A 22471-nucleotide genomic window follows, 5' to 3' on the forward strand; every position below is an offset into this window, starting at 1 on the left:
TTCCAGTACAGAAACTGCCACCTCCAGTTTCTTTGGATTTTAAAATTTGGTGCCGCCTTTTGGGGGCACTTGGGTGGCTCGCTCGGTTAAGCATCCGACTTGGGCCCAGGTCACGATCTCACAGTTTGTGGGTTTGGGCCCTGCATCGGGCTCTGTGCTGACAGCGCAGAGCCTGGATCCTGCTTCGGATTCTGTGTCTCTCTCTCTGGTTCCTCCTCTGCTCACACTCTGTCTCTGTCTAAATAAATGTTAAAAAAAAAAAAAAAAAAAAAAAAAAAAACTTTGGTTTTCTTTTTGCCCAATTTCTTTGAGATACAGTTGGTGTTTGCAAATATAGAAAATGTCTTACATTGGTTTTCCATAAAGTCTTAAGCCCTGTACAAATACAGCAGCACCCTAACTGTAGCGGACTTCTAAAGATCGAATGTAGTTCTGATAGTTGAGATGGCTAACGGTATATCCCAGCTAAAAGAAAATACCCACTCACAATCAAATACAGTTCCCATCCAGTGGAGGACCCTGAGAAAATGGCCCTTCCAGTCATGTGTCCTGCTTCCCTGCAAGACCTCCTGTATCGCCCTCTTTTCCACCCCCACCCCCAAAAGCACTTTTCGGAATTACTGTGAATGATTGAGCCCATTGTCTCTAGAACTACAGGAAAGCTGCTTGGTAACTAGGGTAACAGATACAAAAATGCTTTTTACTTATATTTGAATGCTTATTTAAAAATTGCAACCATTATTTTTCCTTCCTTGAATTTTAACTCTATTAAAGGGCTTCATTGCAAAAAACCAACCAGTACGTAGGCACTAGATGCCCTTAACGATTCTATTTTATTGTTGCCAGCAGCTTTCCAAACTCAGTCTATCAGGATACCAAAATGACCTAAGAAAATTTCAAATGAAAGGATTTGTAATGAATCTAAAATATCTGCCTCTCAAATCCACTCGAACATCAATGCTGTACCAAGCTGAGACGATGCTTCTCAACATCAGCAGCCGGGGCCGCACGAGGCTGCAGGCTGAAGTTCCGTTTTCCAGACCAGCGTGTCTAGGGTGTGACTGGTTATGACACTGCGGGAGACCTGGGATAAGAAGCCAGTAAATCTCCAATCTCACACGTTGCCAACTCAGATCCCGAATCAACAGGAGAACAGAGAATGCCGAAGAATGTGCCGCCCAGCTCTTGCCGGGGAATCCTAACAGGGCGGAGAGCTACCCAACTACCCCGGGAAAAGGCACAGAAAACAACAGGAGCCATTCCCTAAGAAAGGGTCCTCCACACTTCCGATGGCATTCGAGACCATTCAGGGACAACCCAGTGGAAAGGGAAAATGTTTAGGAAGTAACAATTTATAATTGGCTGAAGTGTAACCATACCTGGGAGAGAACAGAAGGACGAGAGAAAAAGGGCTACAGGGAATCGCTGAGAAGCCTTCAAGAGCAGTAAGAGAAGGGTTCAAAGGTCAAGGTGGTACTGTCTCAGATTAGTGTAGCTGGGAGTGGGAAGGGTCTGGCTGGATCCTACACCCACCAGTGTCTGACTCTTCAGGTCCCTGCACTGAGCTAACGACAGCCTCCAGTCACAACTTCCTCAGACAAGGGTGACAGAACGGCAAGTCGTTAATGCCTAGGATACTAGAATTACACGTTTTGTAGAAAAACACTTACAAATACAAATGTCTACCAAATTTCCTATAATTGGTTTATTCTGCCTGTAATCTTTGTCCCAAGGCCAACTTAAGGACAGAATTTCAGTTTTAAAACCTTAAAATACAAACACTTTAACAGCATTCCAGGTATTCTGAACCCAACGTACTTGACATAGGCTGACACACTGTTATACCTACAAATCTTTCTTTAAAGTTTATAATTTGTGGGGCACCTGGGTGGCTCAGTCGGTTAAGTGGCTCAGGTCATGATGTCACAGTTAGCGAGTTCCAGCCCCGCGTCGGGCTCTGTGCTGACAGCTCGGAGCCTGGCGCCTGCTTCGGATTCTGGGTCTCCCTCCCTCTCTGCTCCTTCCCCGCTTGCGCTCTCTCTCTCTCTCAAAAAATAAACACACACATTTTTTGAGTTTATGATTTGTATTTTCTGTAACAGTATTAATTTCTCTAGAAGTTCCACCCCACCTTTTTTCCTCCTTTATATTTTTGAATGTTGTTTTTTCTCTTCCTCCTTGGAATCACAAAACAGTCACAGTACTTCCTCTCAAGAGTATGAGCTCGAAGGACAGTGAGCTGGGAGTGTGATGAGGAATTAAGGGTAAGAAAGACACCCCCACGTGCGGGGAGCAAATGGAGAGAGTGCTTTACAGTGTAAATTATGCATGTAAATGTATGCATGTCAGTGACTGTATGTATGTAGATTGTGCCTAGTCGGAACAAGAGCAAGATGAGTCACGGTCTCTTGGTCCCAAAATAGGGAACCCGTTTCAGGGAGGCGAATGCTTAATTCTAAACAAAGCACAAGAGGGACAAGAACAAACACTGGATTGAGATTTTCTGTTACATTTAACTTGGAGTTCCTGGACGATCATGGGGAAAACCCCTAAAACCATGAGCTTTCCCACCAACCATGACTTTGGGGTTTGTGAAGCAGCATCTGGAGGGGCCCTGCTCTCTGGGGCCGCAGGCTGGTGGCACACGGGGCCATCACGAGGGCCCAGCCTCTGCTTTCGCAGCGCCCCAGTGCCATCTGTTCTTCAGGGACAATGTCAATCCAGGCGGACTCACGAGACACTCAATGAGGACTGCTGCTCTCAAAAATATTAAAAGACTCATAAATGAACACAGATGCAAATATATTAACTCACGAGGAGCCACGGTGCCGAAGAGACTAGGGGCTATCTTCCAGTTACCTTGTCACTACCTTCCCCTATGTGCGTATAAAACGACAAAAACTACCCCTAAATGCAGGCCCCGTTACTATCGGAAGACCGCGGAGCGACACGGATGGGAGCAAGCATATACGGACTGGTGGCCGCCATGGTCACTGGTGTCTGCCCTGAGGGCCTGACCTCTCACTGGCACAGGTGGGGCCGGACTCTCCCGGTCCATGTGCTACGAGCACCCAGACCGCCGCGTTCCTTGTGCTGACGTGTTGTTCCTTTAAATATCCTCATGTTGTCTGGCTCTTCTGGTTTCTGACTTGAAAGACATTCTGTCTTTAAAAAAAAAATTTTTTTTTAATGTTTATCTTTGAGAGAGAGAGAGAGTGCGAGCACAAGCAGGGGAGGGGCAGAGAGAGGTAGACACAGAATCCCAAGCAGGCTCCAGGCCCTGAGCTGTCAGCACGGAGCCTGATCTCGTAACCGCGAGATCATGACTTGAGCCGAAGTCGGACACCTGACCGACTGAGCCACCCAGGTGCCCCAGAGATATTCTGTCCTTTGAAAGGCAGATTCTACAGCTGCTAGATCTCACCCTTTACCTGCTTATCTTGCTAGTTTAACTCACGGAGCTCTGGGGTCTCAGAGTCTTCCCTATATACCTATCACCAGAGATAAAAATAAATAAATAAATGAGTCAAACTGATGCAAGCTTTATAATCTGGCAAGATCACAAAGTCCTCGTGGACTCAGGGCGCCAGAGTGTGGGCTGGGGCTGGGATGCAGGACACCTTGCTGGGCAGGGGGGGGCAGGGGAGGGGGGGGAGGGAGGGGGAGAGAGAGAGAGAGAGTCAGTCACAGGGAGAAAGGCAAAGAGGAACAAGGCAAGAGAAGCAGTCGGTGCCGGGGGTCAGGCCTACAGAAGGCCATTCAGCCCACAATCTTGGACACGGCCGGTAAATGAGGAGGTTTTAAAGAAACCCGTCCTGCTCTTCAAAATAATGCGCAAAGAGGATGTAACAAATACATGTTTACACTGCTTATTAGACTGAAAAAATTACATCCATCTGCAAATGTCACCACAAAATCCAAAGATAGTCTTAATATTCTAAAATCATGTGAGGAAAACAGAAAACGAGACCTCAGGATCCCTCCTCTGAAGACATGAAAGGGAGAAACAAAGCGTAAAAATGAGCTAACAGCTAATAAACAAATGTAAGTGTAACTTACATAGCCCCCCCCCCCCATGGTTTGCTCTCTGTGCTTTCGGCCGCCCCCAGCCAACCTCAGTCCGGAGGCAGAGGACCCTCCTCCCGCTACAGTGCCAGAGGGTCCGCAGTAACCTACCACTGTGTCACAGTGCCTACATCACTCACCTCCCTTCGTGTCACCACGCAGGCATTTCGTCAGCTCACATCGTCGTCATGACGATGACCTCTTACGGTACAGTAAGATATTGAGACCACACACACCTTCTCCTACAGTATATCGTTACAAGTGTTCTACTTTGTCATTAGTTGCTGTTGTTAATCTCTTACTGCACCTAACAAATTAACCTTTAGGTATGTATACACAGGAAAAACACATGGTATATATTGGGTCTGGTACTCTCTGCAGTTTTAGGCATCCACTGGGGGTCTTAGAACATATCACATGTGGCTAAACGTGGGGGGGAGGGTAGTACTCTATGCAGAAACATACACCTGATTTGCTATAAAAATCAAAAGAATTAGGCTGGCTTCAATGGACATTTGAGAACACACAGAAACCGTGAAAATAAATCTTCATTTTAAACAAAGTCCTTACTACAACCCACTAATCTGTAAGCTACCAGTCTTCAAAGTTAAAGTCTTCAGGCTAGCCTGAAGCATTATTTTAAAACTAAAATGACCATAAAGATGGAGGAAAATGATGACTTAATCCTGCTCATAGCTGATACTATTAATTTCCTAAGACTGGGTCCGAAGAAAACATTATTTTAAGATTAAGTCAATCACTTTAAATCTGTGGGACGGGAATAGGTAACTACTTTTTCTTATGCTGCACTTTCATTATTTTCAAAGCTGAACCGAAAGCAAATAAGAGAAGATACTGTTTTTAAAATCAGAACCTCGACTTTTCACTGGAATTAAGTGGGCAGCATTTTATACATGCCATGAGTGGGCACCATCCCAGACCAATGAAATAAGAGCCGTGGGGCCTGGGCCTCGGGCTTTTTTTAAAGCTACGTGATGGCCCTGTGTGGGCAGGGGTGAGAAACATAGGTCTGCTGAACCTCATACAAAAGTATGTATTGTTGTTATTTCTAAAATATTCAATTATTTGGTCTTTCAGAGAAAAGAGAAAAGCTTGTCTGAGTTTCAAATGATCATTACGAAGAAAAACACACTAAGGAAATCATATGCAATTTCTTCTTAAAAATACCTACATGAAAACATTTTAAAGAAAATAGATGGACTGCTGAGTCACTGGACAGTTACTCAGTCACGGACTCTGCATGAATGAGAAGTGTTTTTCTGTAAAGCCATGGAGATGTCGGTTTTTTGTTTTTGTTTTTTGTTTTTTTTTCCGCCGTTATCCAGATTACCACAGAAAGAAAAGACTCATTCTAATGAGATTTACAAATACATTCTTCTCTAAGTGGAGGCAGGGAAGTGCTAGGGGTGTACGAAAGGCTTCAAAAATCACAGTACCCTGGGCCCGTGTCCCATTCCTGCTATGTACTCATTTTACAACCTTAGTCAAGTTACTTCACTTCTCTGGGGCTCAGTTTTCTCATCTGCAAAATGAGGACGACCTCACAGGGTTGTCTTGAGAAGCAAGCAGCACGGTGCCTCAGGAAACAGTTTTATGAACAGGAAACAGTTTTATGAACAGTAGGTATTAGTATTAGGCCCAAATGACAAAACCGAAGAGGGACAAAATGACTTAAAACTGCAGTCTCATTTAGAAAGGATACAATTATACTTTTAACCATACAAAGGTATAGTTTGTTTATCTACTCAAAACTAGCTTCTGAATTCATTCAACAAATACTTACCTGTGCCCTTACTACTCCTGGCAAAGGAGACTCAGCAGTGACGGGGGACACACAGAAATCCTTGCTGTGTGAGGTTCTTACGCCAGGGAGTTAGAAGTAGAGGGGCTCAGAGGTGGGGGGATTCTTGACCTATTGTGAAGTTTAGAAACAAGATCATGTGTTAATTAAGTGGATGTTGGGCATGGAATCCAGGACGCCTTTAACACCTGGGACGTGCCAGTTGCCAGGGTGAATTTGGCATCAACGGACGTGGGGAAACTGAGGAGAACAGGGGTGGGGAAGACCGGTCCTTGTCCCCGGTAGGTCTGAAATGTGTGTAAGTGATGTCACACTGGCACTTGGATATATAGCCGGGTGTTCAGGGGGAGAGGGCCAGCGAAGAGGCATGAACTAAGGTAAAGATAAGATTTATCTTCAAAACCTTCTGGGCTTAAAAGGTTACTTCTCTTACATGTCCACAGTGGAAGCAGAGGAGGTCAACGTGTTATATTTCTCTATAAACTTCTATGTTTCCATCTCTTTTCGTACAAGGAATCCTACACCTTGATTAAAGGTCTGTAATTTGTGAAAGCCATTTGCACTTCAGAAGTTTTTCTAGGAGAGGCAGTTACGATTTTATAGGAGAAGGGCTCCCACCAAGGCAGAAGAGTAATCAGAGATGTTCTGAAAATGGAAAGAAGGCGTCCTTATCCTGGAGGCCGGAGCTGGGAGCTGGCTGGCCCCTCCACCTGCCATCGGTCAGCCTCAGCACAGGTCAGTCCATACTGTCGACCGTGGCAAAAAGCAAACAAGGCGAGGTGCTAAAGGGATCTGGTGGGTTTCTTCCGATACAGCAGAAATAACAATGCTGGTTCTGTTAGTGCCTGAAATTCAACTCTTCCTCACCCAGTATTTACGCAAAGAACTGTTTAAGTATTTCCATGAAACAGAAGAAAATAAGTTTACATATTAAAATAACAATACTCTGGCTAAAAAATCCACAGGCATCAGATTCCTAAAAGAAGAAAAATACCTTGCTAAATGCCAGACTCAGAAAAGATGAAAACGAAACAAAAAACAACAAAAAATCAAGAAAAATCCAGATAATCAAAACGTGCATTTTATTATTTACAGTTTTTAAAGAAATGGCTATCATCTAATATAGCTACAATATCTGGGAAATAAAAAAGTCTATTATCAAAATACCTTCTTTACAAAGTGGTTCTGAATTTATAGCTTGTAGAATTAGAATTAGTGAAGGAAAGTAAAATGTGAACTCAGAGTCGATAGACATGAAACATGTCTGTATTCAAGGTATCAGGACCTCAATATTTGATTTCACTATTTCATTTAATATGCTCCACATCATTTTGGTGTAATTTCTTCACATTTTCTAAAATCTCTAATTTATTAAGTTATACTCCAGAAATCTTTCTCAGTGGAAGGAATAACAAAAGAAAATTCAGGACACGCCCCCTCACTGACCCACAAAATACTTGTAGATTTACTGGTCAGAGTCTAGTCAATAGGGTTCCTTTATCTTCTATTGAAAAGATACATATTTTGAAAAGAGTCTTTTGGACATCTTTTTGAAAGCTACCAATTTTGTGACTCTTGATTTCAGACGAGTCACAAGCACCAGCATAAAAAGATCGTCTTGACTATCATTTGCAAAGCACAAGCTAGTTAAAAATATTTCAGATCATATCCTTTAATTGGGGACATAACAAACTGTATCTTCCAACACAGATAAAAATTCAAAAATAAATTATAACTGTGGACTGCAACATAATATTAAAGGAAAAGAAAGCCTTTTTGTGAGCACGCGAAGAATTCCTCCTCTGTACAGTGACACAAAAGCATTTTCAGCTTTCAGGTTTCGACAAATCCTGTTGTAACAACAACTCCCTCCCTTCCCCGCCTCTCCTTTCTTAATTCTCCCACAGCTCAAAAAATGAGATGGAGAACCTGGTATTTATCTTCTAGCACCATCAGCAGTCTCTACCTCAGATTCCCTTGTTGGTCTTTATGTGCGAGTTAACTTGGCGGAGCTCTGTCCCTAATACTCACAGGCTGGACGGGAGCCTCAAGTGTGGCTTCTCTGCCTCGAGCAGCTTCGTTTGAAGACAACTGACAGAAGGGGGTTAAGACACTGAAGGCTCCTGACAAAAGGTATGGAAAATGAGAGGCTTCTACAACGCTCAGAAATAGAAGTAGAGACCTTTAAGTATTTAGTTCGAACTGTATGTAAGTTGTCGGTCTGTTTTTAAAGTAATAGTTTTGTTATAAACGGATCTTGTCTGGAAAACTGACTTTACGTTTTAAGGAAATCCACTCCAGACTTTCTGTTGGCAAGTAAGTCCATAAAGTTAACACTCACAGGCTCTGTTCTGCAAGCAGTGTATTCTGGAGCCCTGAGAGACCTGTGTATTTAGAACTAAGTTTTTACATGCAATCCCTCTGCTGCTTCTGCTGGATTTCCCTGTATTCCACCACCACCACCACCACGGAAACAAAGTATGCTTTTATTCCGTACTTACTTACGAGATAGCAATGTGAGAGAACAGGCCACAAACTGTATCATACTTGTGGCTGGAGAGGAAAAGAAAATTCATAGCAATATAGCTAAGATGCCAGTATGTTTTTACAAAAGAAACAGAAATAGTGACCTTCATTGTGGAGAACAAATTTTTTCTGCAGAAGTTCTCCGTGCAGAAGAAAGCATTTAAGATCCGATATTCAACAGTGAGCAGGCACTATGCTAGCTGAATGCAATGTCATATTGTTTACGCTGATTCTGGCTGTCTGTAATTTATCACTGCCAGTACGTGTTAATTAAGATGAACAAGCTGTCTGCAAGCCTGAATTACACTGAAATTTATAAAATGTATTGGTTAATGGGAAGAAAAAGGTTACAATTGGGAAGCTGAGCATAGATTGATCAACACATGAAGGTTACTCAACCAAAGTAAAAATAAAGAGGGAAATAAGATGCTCGTCGAGAATGTTAACAGCAATCTCGATGCCGAAGAAACCATAAGCTGACAAAGGTCCGGGAAAGCGGTAATTTAGGGAACTGCCTGGAATCTGAAATGTTAAAACCCAAACCTGAAAACAGCTATTATGAAACTATAAACATGTGCTTCATTTTTTTTTTTTTCCTAGAAACTTTATTCTGTGCTATTTTAGTGTCAGGTATGAAAAGAGGTTTGGAAAACAGAAGGAACCATACGGCTATGCCAAAAGCCGAAGTACTCTGATGTGTCTGTAAGTCTGATGCTTAAGGATTTAAAGTTTCAGGGAAACCCTTTCCTAAGTTTGTCATATTTTAAAGCTATGAACAAAAATATAAGCAGCAAATTTAGACAGCCCAGGATTTAACTTCTTAGAGAACCGATGCTATAACTATGTTAAGTTTGTACTTCCGATATAGGCACGGATTAGTATTACTTCAGATATTTTACAAAAGCCAGGCATCAACCTCCTTGGGTGAGTCTCTGAGGCTAAGCTATTTGCCCCATTAATGTCTTGTGAAGTGGTTTTTTGTTTTTTTTTTTTTTTTCCCTTGGTGGGACAGGGAGTGGATAAAATTGACAGTTAATGGCATTCTCTGCCTGCAGACGTAGCGTTTTCTGTGCTTCCCCGGAAGCACACGGAGAGCATCTCACACTTGAGTACTGGGGTGATGGTGGGGGAGGCGGGAACACCCGGACACTGTTGCTGAGACCTGCGTGGCCTCGGGGGGTTTACCACCTCAGTGTCCTTCCCAATCGGGAAAAATGATGACGCACAGAGTCATATCTATGGTTTGGTTCAGCTCTAAGATTCTACAGAGATAAATCAGTTCGATGAAGGAAGAGAGAAAAGAAACAATATTTCAAATGTTAGCAACTGTCACGTGACAGAAAACAGCATGCGAATCACAGTGTTGATTATAATGTATGGAGTACTTTCTAGGTGTTGGATATTGTTCTCTAAGCCCTTAAAATGCATTTAACTCTTCGATATACATACTATAATCCTATTTTCCAGAAGAAAATACTAAAGCAGAGAGAGGTTCTGGAAAGCGAAGATTTGAGCCCAGTATTTTGGATTCAGAGCCCCACACTGCCTTTTGTAAAATATATGAATCGTGACAGAGCCACTCTAATATGTCATTCAAAAACTGATTCAGCTGGGGCGCCTGGGTGGCGCAGTCGGTTAAGCGTCCGACTTCAGCCAGGTCACGATCTCGCGGTCCGTGAGTTCGAGCCCCGCGTCAGGCTCTGGGCTGATGGCTCAGAGCCTGGAGCCTGTTTCCGATTCTGTGTCTCCCTCTCTCTCTGCCCCACCCCCGTTCATGCTCTGTCTCTCTCTGTCCCAAAAATAAATAAAAACGTTGAAAAAAAAATTAAAAAAAAAAAAAACTGATTCAGAAACACAAAAAAAGTTATTACTGTATTTCAGAAACCATTAGACTTCCCTCAAAGAAGGCAGTAATTACTGCCAGGGTAAAGCACAGCCAAGCCACAAATTCGGTGCTGTCTTTACTCTCTTCTTAAGAAAATGTTAAATTATTTTTGGTATTCTTTCACATACAACAAAGGATGTGGTTATTTCTGGCATGTACTTTCAAGATTCAAGGTCACTACCGAATCCGTCAGAACAACCGGTTTTAAGGCAGACTACTTACTTCATCTGGGTCAGGGAAGGATTCTGGTCCCAGCTAGAAAGGATCTCACATTCTCACAAGCAAAAGACAGTGGCCTAATTGTTCCTGCACTGAGCGTCTTGCACCTGCAGTGAAACGAGTGCTAACCTAGATAAGGATTTTGTAAAAGTTTATTAACAGGAAATTAGGGATAATCACGCCTGTGGCTTTAACTTCTTTCCACGAATTTCCTGTCCTCCTTAAACAGTTTACTTGGGTTATGTGTCTGGCACATGGTAAGTGCTTAATGAATATTTTTTAAATAAAATCATTTTTTGAATACTTAAAACTCTTCTAAGATTTATAAGTCATTTTTTTTTTTTTTTAAATTTTTTTTTTTTTTTTAACGTTTATTTATTTTTGGGACAGAGAGAGACAGAGCATGAACGGGGGAGGGGCAGAGAGAGAGGGAGACACAGAATCGGAAACAGGCTCCAGGCTCTGAGCCATCAGCCCAGAGCCTGACGCGGGGCTCGAACTCACGGACCGCAAGATCGTGACCTGGCTGAAGTCGGACGCTTAACCGACTGCGCCACCCAGGCGCCCCTATAAGTCATTTTTTAATTTTTAAAAATGTTTTTATTTTTGAGAGAGAAACAGAGAGAGTGTGAGCAGGGGAGGGGCAAAGAGAGAGGGAGACACAGAATCTGAAGCAGGCTCCAGGCTCTGAGCTGTTAGCACAGAGCCCGAGATGGGGCTTGAACCCACAAATGGTGAGATCATGACCTGAGCTGAAGTTAGACGCTTAACCGACTGAACCACCCAGGTGCCCCTAGACGTCATTTTTAAGAGGTGGGCTTAAACTATTCATTTTTCCCTTATTACCTATTAAGTATTTTAATTAGAAATCATAGGGTTTAAAAAAACCTGTAAGCTATTAGAATTCTTTATCAGATCCTACAACTGGAATTCGGTATGTCAAAATCTCCCAAGAAGGCATCATCATAGACTTCAGCGCAGTTTAAATTCTAAAAAGAACAAAGTGGCCACTTTTCGAGAACCACCCATCCGCACTCAGGAGAATGACCGGTAGTCTCTGAGGGCCTGGTGTGAGCTTTTCTCTTGGGCCGGAGTGTCCTCATCTACTGCGAGGCCCACTCAAATGTGTTCCTGCTCCCACCGTACGTGGAAACGTAAGCCTTTGCGTTATCCTTTCTTTTAATCCCGGTTTGTCTTCCTTCCCTAGCCTTTGTTACTTGGTTCTCTGCCGCACAGACAGCATTACGGTTTTGACCAGGGGCCATCATAATCAAGCAGCAGGTAACGGGGGACCAAGACAAGGTAACGTCATGGCATCCGCGGGTCTCCAGCTCCTGGCTTTCGTCCTGGCTCTATCTGGGGTGTCTGGAGTGCTCACGGCCACTCTGCTGCCCAACTGGAAGGTGAACGTGGATTCGGGCTCCAACATCATCACGGCTGTCGTGCAGCTGCAGGGGCTGTGGATGGACTGCACGTGGTACAGCACCGGGATGTTCAGCTGCACCCTTAAGTACTCCATTCTGTCCCTCCCCATCCACGTGCAGGCCGCACGGGCCACCATGGTCCTGGCCTGTGTCCTGTCCGCGTTGGGGATCTGCACTTCCACAGTGGGGATGAAATGCACTCGCTTAGGAGGGGATGGAGACACAAAGAGCCACGCTTCTTTTGCCGGAGGAGTCTGCTTCATGGCTGCAGGGGTCTCTGGTTTAATCCCAACCGTGTGGTACACAAAGGAGATCATAGCAAACTTCCTGGACCTGACGGTTCCAGAAAGCAACAAACATGAGCCCGGAGGCGCCGTCTACCTCGGATTCATTTCGGCCGCGCTGTTGTTCGTCTCCGGCATGATTTTCTGCACTTCCTGTATGAAAAAGGCTCCGGAAGCTTGGCTCTTTGCAGCCAAGCAGCGGCATACCTCCGCCACGCAGCCAGAGGGCAGCTCCGCGTACAACCTCAAAGATTACGTGTAAATGACCGTGTCACGCGTATGGAATGTTTAGGTGCCTGCTGTGGCTTTCGTCTTTTCGTTTTAGAGGAAAACTATAAATGAGGTCATTTAAAATGCCAACAAACTATTGTGTGCAATTAGATCCGTTTTAAGATTCTTCTTCCATTCCTTTTTTCGTGTTTTATCCAGTGGTTTATAACTGAAAGAGGTTCTGTTTTATAAGACAATTGATGGGGTTTTTTTCCTTTTAAGATAAACTGTTGACACATCTTCTGAATTGTTATTTAGTTGGATTTTATAGAAGAACTAAATTGCCAAGTATAAAAAAGCGCCTTTCTCTGTGTTAATCCAGGGTATCATCTGGTTTTGCTGGCTGTTGGTAACCACAGGGACTTGCTTCTGTTTTCAAGCCTGCTCTCTGACCATGAGGGAAAGAAGAGATGTCCATCTCTCTTAAGTGTTGCCCAAACCAGCCTCCCCAGCTTCCCTGCCTACCTACCGTGACCTCCCTGCTTCCTTTTTCATTTTAGAAAATATCTACGTACATGTCCAAGAGCCAACGATAGGCCATTCAAAGATTAGGCAGGCAGAACTAAGGAAAAGAAGCTGGTAAATGCTACCACAGCAAAGCAAAACCAAATCAAGCGCGAACTGAAATCTCCAGGATTGGAAGGCATTAAGTACAAAGTAAGTGACAATAACAACAGTTTGCTTTATTTAGAGTGCTTAAGAAGTGCCGTCTTCTGCTGCTAGCAAGAGGAGGCTCCAGATTCCGTTCATTTTATCCTACAACCCAGAGTCTTCCCCTTCCCTCTCACTGATGAGTATCTGGATGATAGAAATTACTTTAAGTTGTCGTTTTTTTCTCAAGTTTGATTCACGTTAACAAAAACACTGCTGTTCTCTTATTTTTTTTTTTATTTTTTTATTTTTAAAAATTTTTTTTTTTTTCCAACGTTTATTTATTTTTGGGACAGAGAGAGACAGAGCATGAACGGGGGAGGGGCAGAGAGAGAGGGAGACACAGAATCGGAAACAGGCTCCAGGCTCTGAGCCATCAGCCCAGAGCCTGACGCGGGGCTCGAACTCCCGGACCGCGAGATCGTGACCTGGCTGAAGTCGGACGCTTAACCGACTGCGCCACCCAGGCGCCCCTGCTGTTCTCTTATAAATGAGCTGCTTCCAGTAGTAAACAGAACAACAATTAAAGTATAAAGAATACTTTAAAGATGTAAGTTAATTTGTGATATGTAATCCAAATATCTTAACAAGAAAATAAAAACTGGATTTTCTAATGCACAAAGGGGACAAGGCCCACTATTGTTTCTAATAATTCATGTAAGTAGGCTTAGTCATTGCTCACTATAAAATGGTAAAGGGGGAAAAAGGATCATTTCTTTGCACATCAGTAACTCAGGAAGTGTGAAGAATATCTTTTATGTGACTACATATTTTTCATTTGTGCCTACAGAAGTAGAGACTAACATGTTTTATACCTAGTTTACTCACTCTCTTCTGCAACAGTGTCATTGGCCATTAATAGGATGGCTAAAATGGAAAGGTATCATTTCATCTGGGAATTAGGAAAAGACATATTTAAGCAGAAGCTTAAAGTATGGATTTCTTTTGGAGGATCAAAATATTTTCTAAACACATGTATACTAAAAATAACTGGTAAAAAGTATTTTTATGCAAATTAATGTGACCAGATTGGTTTGGCACCTGTATCTCTCTCCTTTTGCTTACTGGGACTGGCTTTATATGCAGTTTCTGTACCTGATAGTCCTATGCTAAAAGTTCACCGTATGTGTTCTATAAAAGTCTATACATACTTCAAAAAATAATTTTTATTTTGCTCTAGAATATTTTCTTCTTAAATAGGCACAGGGATGTTCTGAACTCCAGAAAAGCAGCCATTTCCTACAAATAATGGCCGAATTCTATCCAGACTGGACACAGCAATGATGAAATGGCTCGGAGTCCCTCCGTCCCTCCAGGCCGCATCCCTGCTGCATTCCTCCACCCGGAATCCTCCCACACTCACCCCTTCCTTGCCCGCCCACGCTCCAACTCCTCCTTCGGGGTTCACGCGGGACCTCCTTTGTGACCCCACTCCTGACTCCCCGAGGGTCGCTGCTTCCAGCCCTGTACTCTCTGGGAATACGGTCTATTCAAACAAGTTATTGCATCTCCGACTAGACTCTGAGACAAGGTACCGTTTTTACCTTTGTAGCCTCCTAACTTGCCGACAGCGCTTACGAGGACGTGCCAGTCCTTCCGGAACGTACACGGACTGGTTTAAACCTCAGGAGGACTCTAGGAGGCAGGCACTATTCCTAGCACAGAGGGGAACTGAACCAGGGGAAAATACGGTACCTCACCTGCCCAACGGCAGGCAGCTGGTAAGCGGAGAGATGGGATTCAACCGGAGGGAACTGGCCCTGGAGTCAGACCAGGTGCCTGCCGGCTTACGCAGGGCACAAGGCTGCGCGGCGCGCGTTACTGAATCTAGGTCTCGGTCCCCTCCTGTGAAAATGAGGATAGAACGGCACCTACGCACACAGGGGCTGTAAGGATTCAATGACAGGATGTGCACACAGCATTTGAAGGGGCGGGAGCGGTAAGCACGCTCGGGACTTTCTTGGTCTACACCAGCATTTTCCAAAGGGGGGTGGGTGGAGCCTGCAGAGGACACAGGGCAGCGCCGGGGGCCGGCTTTGGTCATCACAGCTGGGGTAGCGGTACTGGGACCCAGTGGGCGGAGGCCAGAAATGCTATGAAATACCCTACAATTCCTGGGCAACAAAGAATTTTCTAGCCAAAAATGTCAATTGTGAGGAGGCTGAAAAACCCTGATCTAATGTATCTGAATTCTATTTAAACATTCATTTTAAAGAAAATAATAAAGTTACCAAACCAAAAGAAAACACAAGAAAGCCCCAGAATGTCCTACTTATTTTACCTACAGAGCAGATATATGTGTATATGTACGTATGTATATGTGTATGTGTGTGTATGTGTTATGACTGAAGAAATCAGCGAGTAATCTGGGCAACGACATGGGCAGGTGAAAGGGTCATCAGCACACTACCTACACATGGGCAGGAGCAGGCTGGGGTATAGACAGATCCAATTCTGGATTCAATGTTTTCTCATTACATCTTTTACGACTATATTTTTAGCTACAAGGCTTTAGCATAAATTCACTGTACTGACTTTTGAGATTTGTATCATAGCCTATAATCCCGTGAACCTGTTGCAATCTCTTCATTACCTCCAATAATTTTTTAATTCACTTCTCTGCACTTTATACATACATGAATGGGTCACTTGCAAAAATGCAATTTTGTTTCTTCCTTCATTGGGCTTATAGTACTTGTTTATTTTATTCTTGAGTAGTTATAAAAACATAACTTGTATGAAGGTAAATTGTAATAATAAATATCTTGTTTCTATCCAACACTAACTTGATTTTTAAGAAGGACTCTTGTACTTTAATTATAAAACTGGATTTTAGTTTACACATTTATTTTTATTTTAGACTCACTCTCAAAAAGAATTTGAGGCTACTTACGATAAAATTGCCAGCATAATAAGAACAAAAACAATGATAAAATAAAGTTACAAAGAAGAGAGAGAGGATGCTATTAAATAATGCTGTTTGAAGGCTACTAAAGGAATTACGTATGAAACTTAGTTTAGAACTTGGAGCAACCAAGGCACAGAAGGCCACGAGGCGTCTGATGGTGGTCTCGGGCAGGTGCCTACAGAGGCTAGAGAGGCTGCCGGGGGTGCTGCCTAAGCCCCCACTGGGCCGTGCGTCCGTCCCCAGCTGCTGTGAGTGCAGGGCGCTACCAGCTCACACGTGCGGAATTGCCTCCCTTGGTAGACTAGGGCACCACTGCTCCTAGGAGGTGGCCGTGAGCCAAAGACTGACCACACACGTGTAGAACATGCCATTCCCTCGACTGAGTCTGTGGGACAGTTTGTGCCCCATTGCTCCCCCTCTCCCCGCTACCCTCTGACCCAGTGGGACCAGGCTGACGCTGGTCTCCAGGCACAATATTCCTGCTTAGCTTTTCTGCCCCCCTTGCTTTATCCTGCTTCCCTCACCCTTCTTCTGAGAACACAATACGGCACTTTCATAAAAATTCTCAGTCCCTAATTCCAGGCAATCAGACCTAACACAGAAGAATATTAGTTAAGTAGAAAAATATGTCCACAGGGTTCTCAAATATAGGGCAATATTCAACAGAAATAACATCCTCACTATCTGATTTCAAAACACACAAAGGCTTGAAAAAATGGCTTTCTTATGTGAATCCACCCATTTTACGAAGATCAAGATTACTTCACAAAGAAGTCAAGGCCTCAACAGCTGTCAGCAAGGATGGCTGAAAGCTTCTAAAATGTGGTCCTCAAAGGTCAGGCACGGATGCCTCAAGTCGTGACCTTTTCTTTATAATGTCACGGGTATATCATCGTTAATTCTTCTAAAATTGTATTGACAATATGCTTTAAATCTGTCCCATACAGGGTTAACTTGCTCCACATGCAGTACTCCTAATAGGGCAAAATTAGATATAAACTATATGAAAGTCTTAAAAATTAAAATCTGTATCAGGATATACCGTAAATAGTTGTTTATAATCATAATAACAGTGACCTTCCACTGACTGCCTCCAAATGCATTACTTCACATTACTTCTCAAAACAATCCTTCAAGGGTGACATTACTGCCCCAATTTGGGATATATTAAAATTCAGCCTATTAACCTGACCGAGTTCTTGTAATTAGGGACACTGGAATTCCAGTACACCCAGTTCCCTTTAAAATACCTCTAGGGGCACCTGGGTGGCTCAGTCGGTTAAGCATCGTCTGACTTCAACTCAGGTCATGATCCTGCAGTGCATGAGTTTGAGCCCAGCATCTGGCTTTTGCGCAGAGCCTGCTTCAGACCCTCTGTCTCCCTCCCTCTCTCTCCGCCCCCGCCCTGCTTGCACTTGCTCTCTTTCAAAAATAAAAATAAAAATAAGCATATAAAAAAAAATACTTCTATTTATTCCGCCAGAGTATGCTGCCTCTATCATATTAATCAAACGAGCCCATTGCAATTCTCATTTTATATCTAAGCGACCTACCTACTAGGTTTGAGGATAGCATAGTGGTTAAGACCCAAAGCCTATCCATTCTGTTGGGAGTATGTTAGATTAGAAGCCCCATTTTTTAAAAAGAAAAAAAAAATGACACAGAATTTTGAGGGTCTAGCTAATAGCTTAGTATTTCTCAAATTTGATTAATATGCAGATCAGCTCAAAAAAATTACTGTAGAACTCCAGAAATACGTGGATTCTTCAGGGTTTAAAAATGTCAGCTTGAAAAACTTAAATAAGCTTTATTTGCTCATGGAAGCATTTTTCAATTGTGAATCTGCACTGTAAAACATTTTGTCTTGTAATTGGTAAAATAATTTTATGAACTCAATAGTGAAATGAAAATACAAAATTTTAAAAATTCTGACTTAACTCTATTCACTAAAAACTCTAGAAGTTTAAGAAACACTAGAGTAAGTCAATTGGACAAATTTTATGAATCTAACCTAGGAAGTTGCATTTTCTGTAGATAGAAAAGAATTTTAGGTTCAAATTTTGGGGCCTAGAGAGGTTAATAAAAATAATGAGTTTGACAAGAATTTAGGTCAACTATTCTGAACAGGATTATTCTAGTTACGGAAGTAAAAGCCTTGCCTTGATTAAGTTGGTTTGTCTAAAGACCAATAACCAGGAGGGATTACAGATTCTCCAGAAAAATTCTAAGGTGGTATAAATACGTTCTTGAAATATCACAAAAGAAATTCTCATATCTAATTCTCAGGGTTGGTTGAGAAGAAGTACTGACTTTTAGGAAACTTCTTTGAGCATCTATAGAGAATTAACCCCCTCTCTGGACTCCCCAGTGAACCTGCCTGTACCTCTATTTTAGCACTTTTTTTCACTTGTGTTATGAGTTATTTGTGTTTATGACTTTCTCCTCTTGTATTCAGAAAGGTTTAGCCATAGGCATAGGCTTGTGCCATTATTTTATCTTCTCTAGAATATTCTTATCCTTTCTTAAGAAAATAAAAATTTTTTTAAATTTGTTCAATGCAACCATCCATCAGTCAAATATTTTCTGGCTTTCCTCAGAATATTCCCAACCTGCTAAATAGTACAACTACTTCAGAGCAGCAGAGAATTCTCTTAAAACCAAAATTTAATCATTTGATTTACTATTTTCCTTTATCATAATACAGCCTCTCTCCTCTTTGATAACTGTTTTCCTAGATTACAAATAAATTCCTTGCATGTAATATTTATAACATGATGAAAAGCATCTCAAGAAAACTGCTATGAATATGTTTAATTTGTCAAAAAGCAAACATTCTTCAATAAAGTGAACCAAAAACATAGCTAGTTTTTTTTCAAATAATAAATATTTTCATGAGGCCTTAATCCTTGAGGAAAGAACATTAACTAACTGCATGTGTATCTTACTGCAAAATCAAGGATAAGGTTGATAACAACCTCTAAAAATGCCCTCAACTAAATAACTAAAACAAAGAAAAACTTTTCATTAAAAATATTCTAAAATCTACCTTAAGAAACACTTGGTAAAATTTAAATAGCTTCAAGACTCTGGACTGTGGTCAGAACCCTAAGTATAAAAGCCTAAAAGCAAAGATCTTTGTTTCTGATACATTGGGGTCCTACACTATTCAAAATGTTATATATGCTCATATGTGCATTATGAGAAGAAAGAAAGCTATATGGTCAACTGGTTTTCTTCATTACAATGGCCATCTGTTCTAGGATAGAAAATACCTGAAAGCACAAATAAATTAAACCTGATGATGACCTGTAAGACATCTCCAGTCATTGGGTCCTGTCTGGGATCTAACAGGATCTATTATTTTGGAAGAAACCATTTACAATGTCTGAAAACTTGAGATGCTAAAGGGAGGTGGTACTGAAAATGAGTTTTCTGAGCCTGACTTAGAAAAAGCTGAAAACTGTTATAGGAGGGAAGAAGGACTGGATTCCTACAGTCACCCCAAAGCTCAGTCAACTGTGGTGGACAACATGGCAGAGAAGTGGATGGTGGGAGCAGAGACTATGGAGACTTCTCAGACCACGCTTCAAGATGGACAAGGAGGGCTAACACTACTGGTTGGGGCCCCATTCTAAATAGATCATCTCGATCCAAAAAACCATATAATACAATTTTTTTCATGCTGTCTACTTTCCTTAATGAATCTCAAATGAAACCTTATACGACTTTATTCTTGAGAGTTTCGGCAAGCAAGAAGTCTGTTCCTCACCAGCTGTGAACTCCCTGATGCAGACTCCATGTCTGATGGTGCTCCTATCCCTTTCATCTTTCAGGCATCACCAACCGCCCCCCTCCGCCCCCACCCCAGCCTAGCCTGGCCTTTCCACTCAATACACATCCGACAAAGAAACAGACGAGTTTTTATAATATATATCCTATAGTAACTCACCCAGTAGTAGTTTTGCTAAAACAGACACCACTTTATTGATTTTTATTTTTGGCAGAGAACCTCTGTTTCTGTAATTAGCATGTAATAGTAACAGTCTTGTTTAATATCCAACTATTTTCCACAGATGATTAATCACAAGTAACACTGCCAAAATAGGATCTCTTAAAAATGTGCAAAGAGGAGGACCGAAGAGGGCGGTGGAGGAAGACCACTCCTGGCTCACCTCCTCCATGGACACAACAGATAACAGGTACATCTGTGTGACTAACCCTAAATAGGACCTGACGACAGCAGAACGGATCTTGCAGCTAATCACAGCAGAGGCAACACTGGAAAGGGGAGGAGGGACAGAGCTGTGGTTGGGAACCAAACCCCCAGTGACAGTGACCACAGGAGAGAGCAGGGAGAAGGGAGATCACACCGGACACCAGACACCCCAGCACCGGGAACACAAGCACCCACTGCATCTGGCCTTGAAAACTAGCGATGCTTAACTTAGGGAGCTTTTAAAATCAGCGGGGCTTAACTCTGGGTACCTTAAAAATCAGTGGGATTAACTCCAGGAGAGCAAGAGGACATAGGAAACTGAGTCCCCACCCTTAAAGAGCCAACATATTAAACAGCTCCACCCAAGCACAGCACAACCCCAGGAGCTTGAGAAGTGCCCACGGAATATGTGCAGGAGATTTACTTACGAATCTCAAACGTGCACTAGAGGGGCAGGGGTCTTCAGAAGACCTCCCCGAGAACAAAGCGCTGGCAAACACCATTTCTCATCCCTGCTCTTGGCCTAGCTAGCCGGACTTTTGCGGGAACCAGCACTAACACTCCCCACCTGTCTAGCTAGTGCCGTACCCCGTCCCCTCATGTGCTCCTGTGGACTGGCCCCATCTAACCTGCCCGCCGTGGCAGGCATCCCTCCAAAGCGGCTCCTGCCCTGCCACACACTGCAAGCAGCCCTGGCAGGGCTCGGGGCCACTCCAAAAGTGCCACCTGCCCCGGGGAGAGGGAGAGGAAAGCCCACGCAGCACGGCGTCCAGCTGCAGTAGCTGAGCCTTTTCGCTGGCTACGCAGGGACAGAGCCTTGCCATTCAGTGGGCCCGCAGCTGCGGCAGAGGCTGACTGCAAACACCTAGTCTGATCACTGACTTTACCCACCTTCAAGCCCAGGTAGTCCTCAGACGGGCACCTCAACAGCACAGGGACCAAACCCCGTCCAGCACACCCACAGCACACGAAAGTGGGTCACTGCAGCTGACTGGGCTGAAGACAAACGTGGCTCAGCCACGACAGCACGGTGCATGCCGTCCACATAGGAGACGCCCCTGGAGCACCTGCTGCTGGTGCCCAGGGCGCACTGTGCTACAGGGCACCACACGCCCTCTTCTATGCAAGGCCACTACTTTCAAGGCCGGGAGACGTAGCTGACTTCCCTAATACACAGAAACAAAGTTAGACAGAAACAAAGAGTCAGGAGTGTGTCCCAAATGAAAGAACAGGACAAAAATCACAGCAAAAGAGCTAAATGAGCGAAGATAAGCAAAATGCCTGATAAAAAAATAAAAGGAATGGTCATAAAGATACTGGACTTGAAAAAAGAATGGATAAACTAAGAACTTCAACAAAGAGAAAATGTAAAACAGAACCAGAGATGGGGAACTCAATAAGTAGAATTAAAAAAACACACTAGAGGGAACCAACAGCAGATCAGGGGAGGCAGAAGAATGGATCAGTGATCCAGAAGACGGAGCAATGGAAAGCAATTAAGCTGAACAGCAAAACAAAAAAAGAATAAAAAATGAGAGTATGTTAAGAACTCAGAGACATCATCAACTGTATTAACAACTGCATCGTAGGGATCCTAGGAGGAGAAAATATAAAAAGGCAGAACTCTTATTTGAAGAAATAACAGCTGAAACACCTTCCCTAACCCAGAAAAGGAAAGAGACATCTGGATCCAGAAAGCACAGAAAACCCCTAACAAGATTAACCCAAGGATGTCCACACCAAGGCACAAAATAAGTAAAATGTAAAAAAAGTAACATAAAGAGAGAATTTTAAAAGTAGCATGAGAAAACACAGTTACATACAAGGAAAATCCCAGAAGGCTTTGGCAGATACATTCAAAGTGCTGAAAGGAAAAAACCTGCAAGCAGGAATACTATCCAGCAGCATTTTTATTCAGAATTGAAGATGAGATGAGGAGTTTCCCCAAACAAACATTAAAAGAGATCATCACCACTAAAACATCCTTATAGGAAGTGTTAAAGGGACTTGAGGGGAAAGGAAAGGCCATAACTAGAAGAAGTTATGAAAGGAAAAAAAACTTCACAGATAAAAGCAAACTTCTAATAAATGTAGATTAATCATTTAATAAAGTATGGATGTTTAAATACAAAAGTAGTAAAATCAATTATATGTACCAAACTCAGCCAAGGGATTTCACATTTTACAACATAAAAAGATGT

At 42.8% G+C, this 22471-nt stretch overlaps 2 protein-coding genes across 5 annotated transcripts in view; one reads left to right on the forward strand and one right to left on the reverse strand.

The window, feature by feature from the left end:
* TFB1M (transcription factor B1, mitochondrial) overlaps window positions 1-22471 on the reverse strand; it is a 66269-nt gene that overhangs the window by 6112 nt on the left and 37686 nt on the right. The gene's annotated exons all lie outside the window — the stretch shown is intronic.
* Window positions 7934-15384, forward strand: CLDN20 (claudin 20). 3 transcript variants are annotated; one of them, XM_032593268.1, is made up of 3 exons: window positions 7934-8020; window positions 11725-13152; window positions 14327-15384. In XM_032593268.1, exon 2 carries the CDS (start codon window positions 11828-11830, stop codon window positions 12485-12487), a length of 660 nt encoding a protein of 219 aa, XP_032449159.1. In that variant the 5' UTR covers window positions 7934-8020; window positions 11725-11827; the 3' UTR covers window positions 12488-13152; window positions 14327-15384. The 3 variants fall into 3 exon arrangements, with proteins under 3 accessions (XP_032449159.1, XP_032449158.1, XP_030172514.1); XM_032593267.1 differs by having other exon boundaries at window positions 14347-15384; XM_030316654.1 differs by lacking the exon at window positions 7934-8020 and having other exon boundaries at window positions 11571-13152; window positions 14347-15384.

Source organism: Lynx canadensis, chromosome B2 (assembly GCF_007474595.2).
Source record: "Lynx canadensis isolate LIC74 chromosome B2, mLynCan4.pri.v2, whole genome shotgun sequence".
NCBI classification, from domain to species: Eukaryota; Metazoa; Chordata; class Mammalia; order Carnivora; family Felidae; genus Lynx; species Lynx canadensis.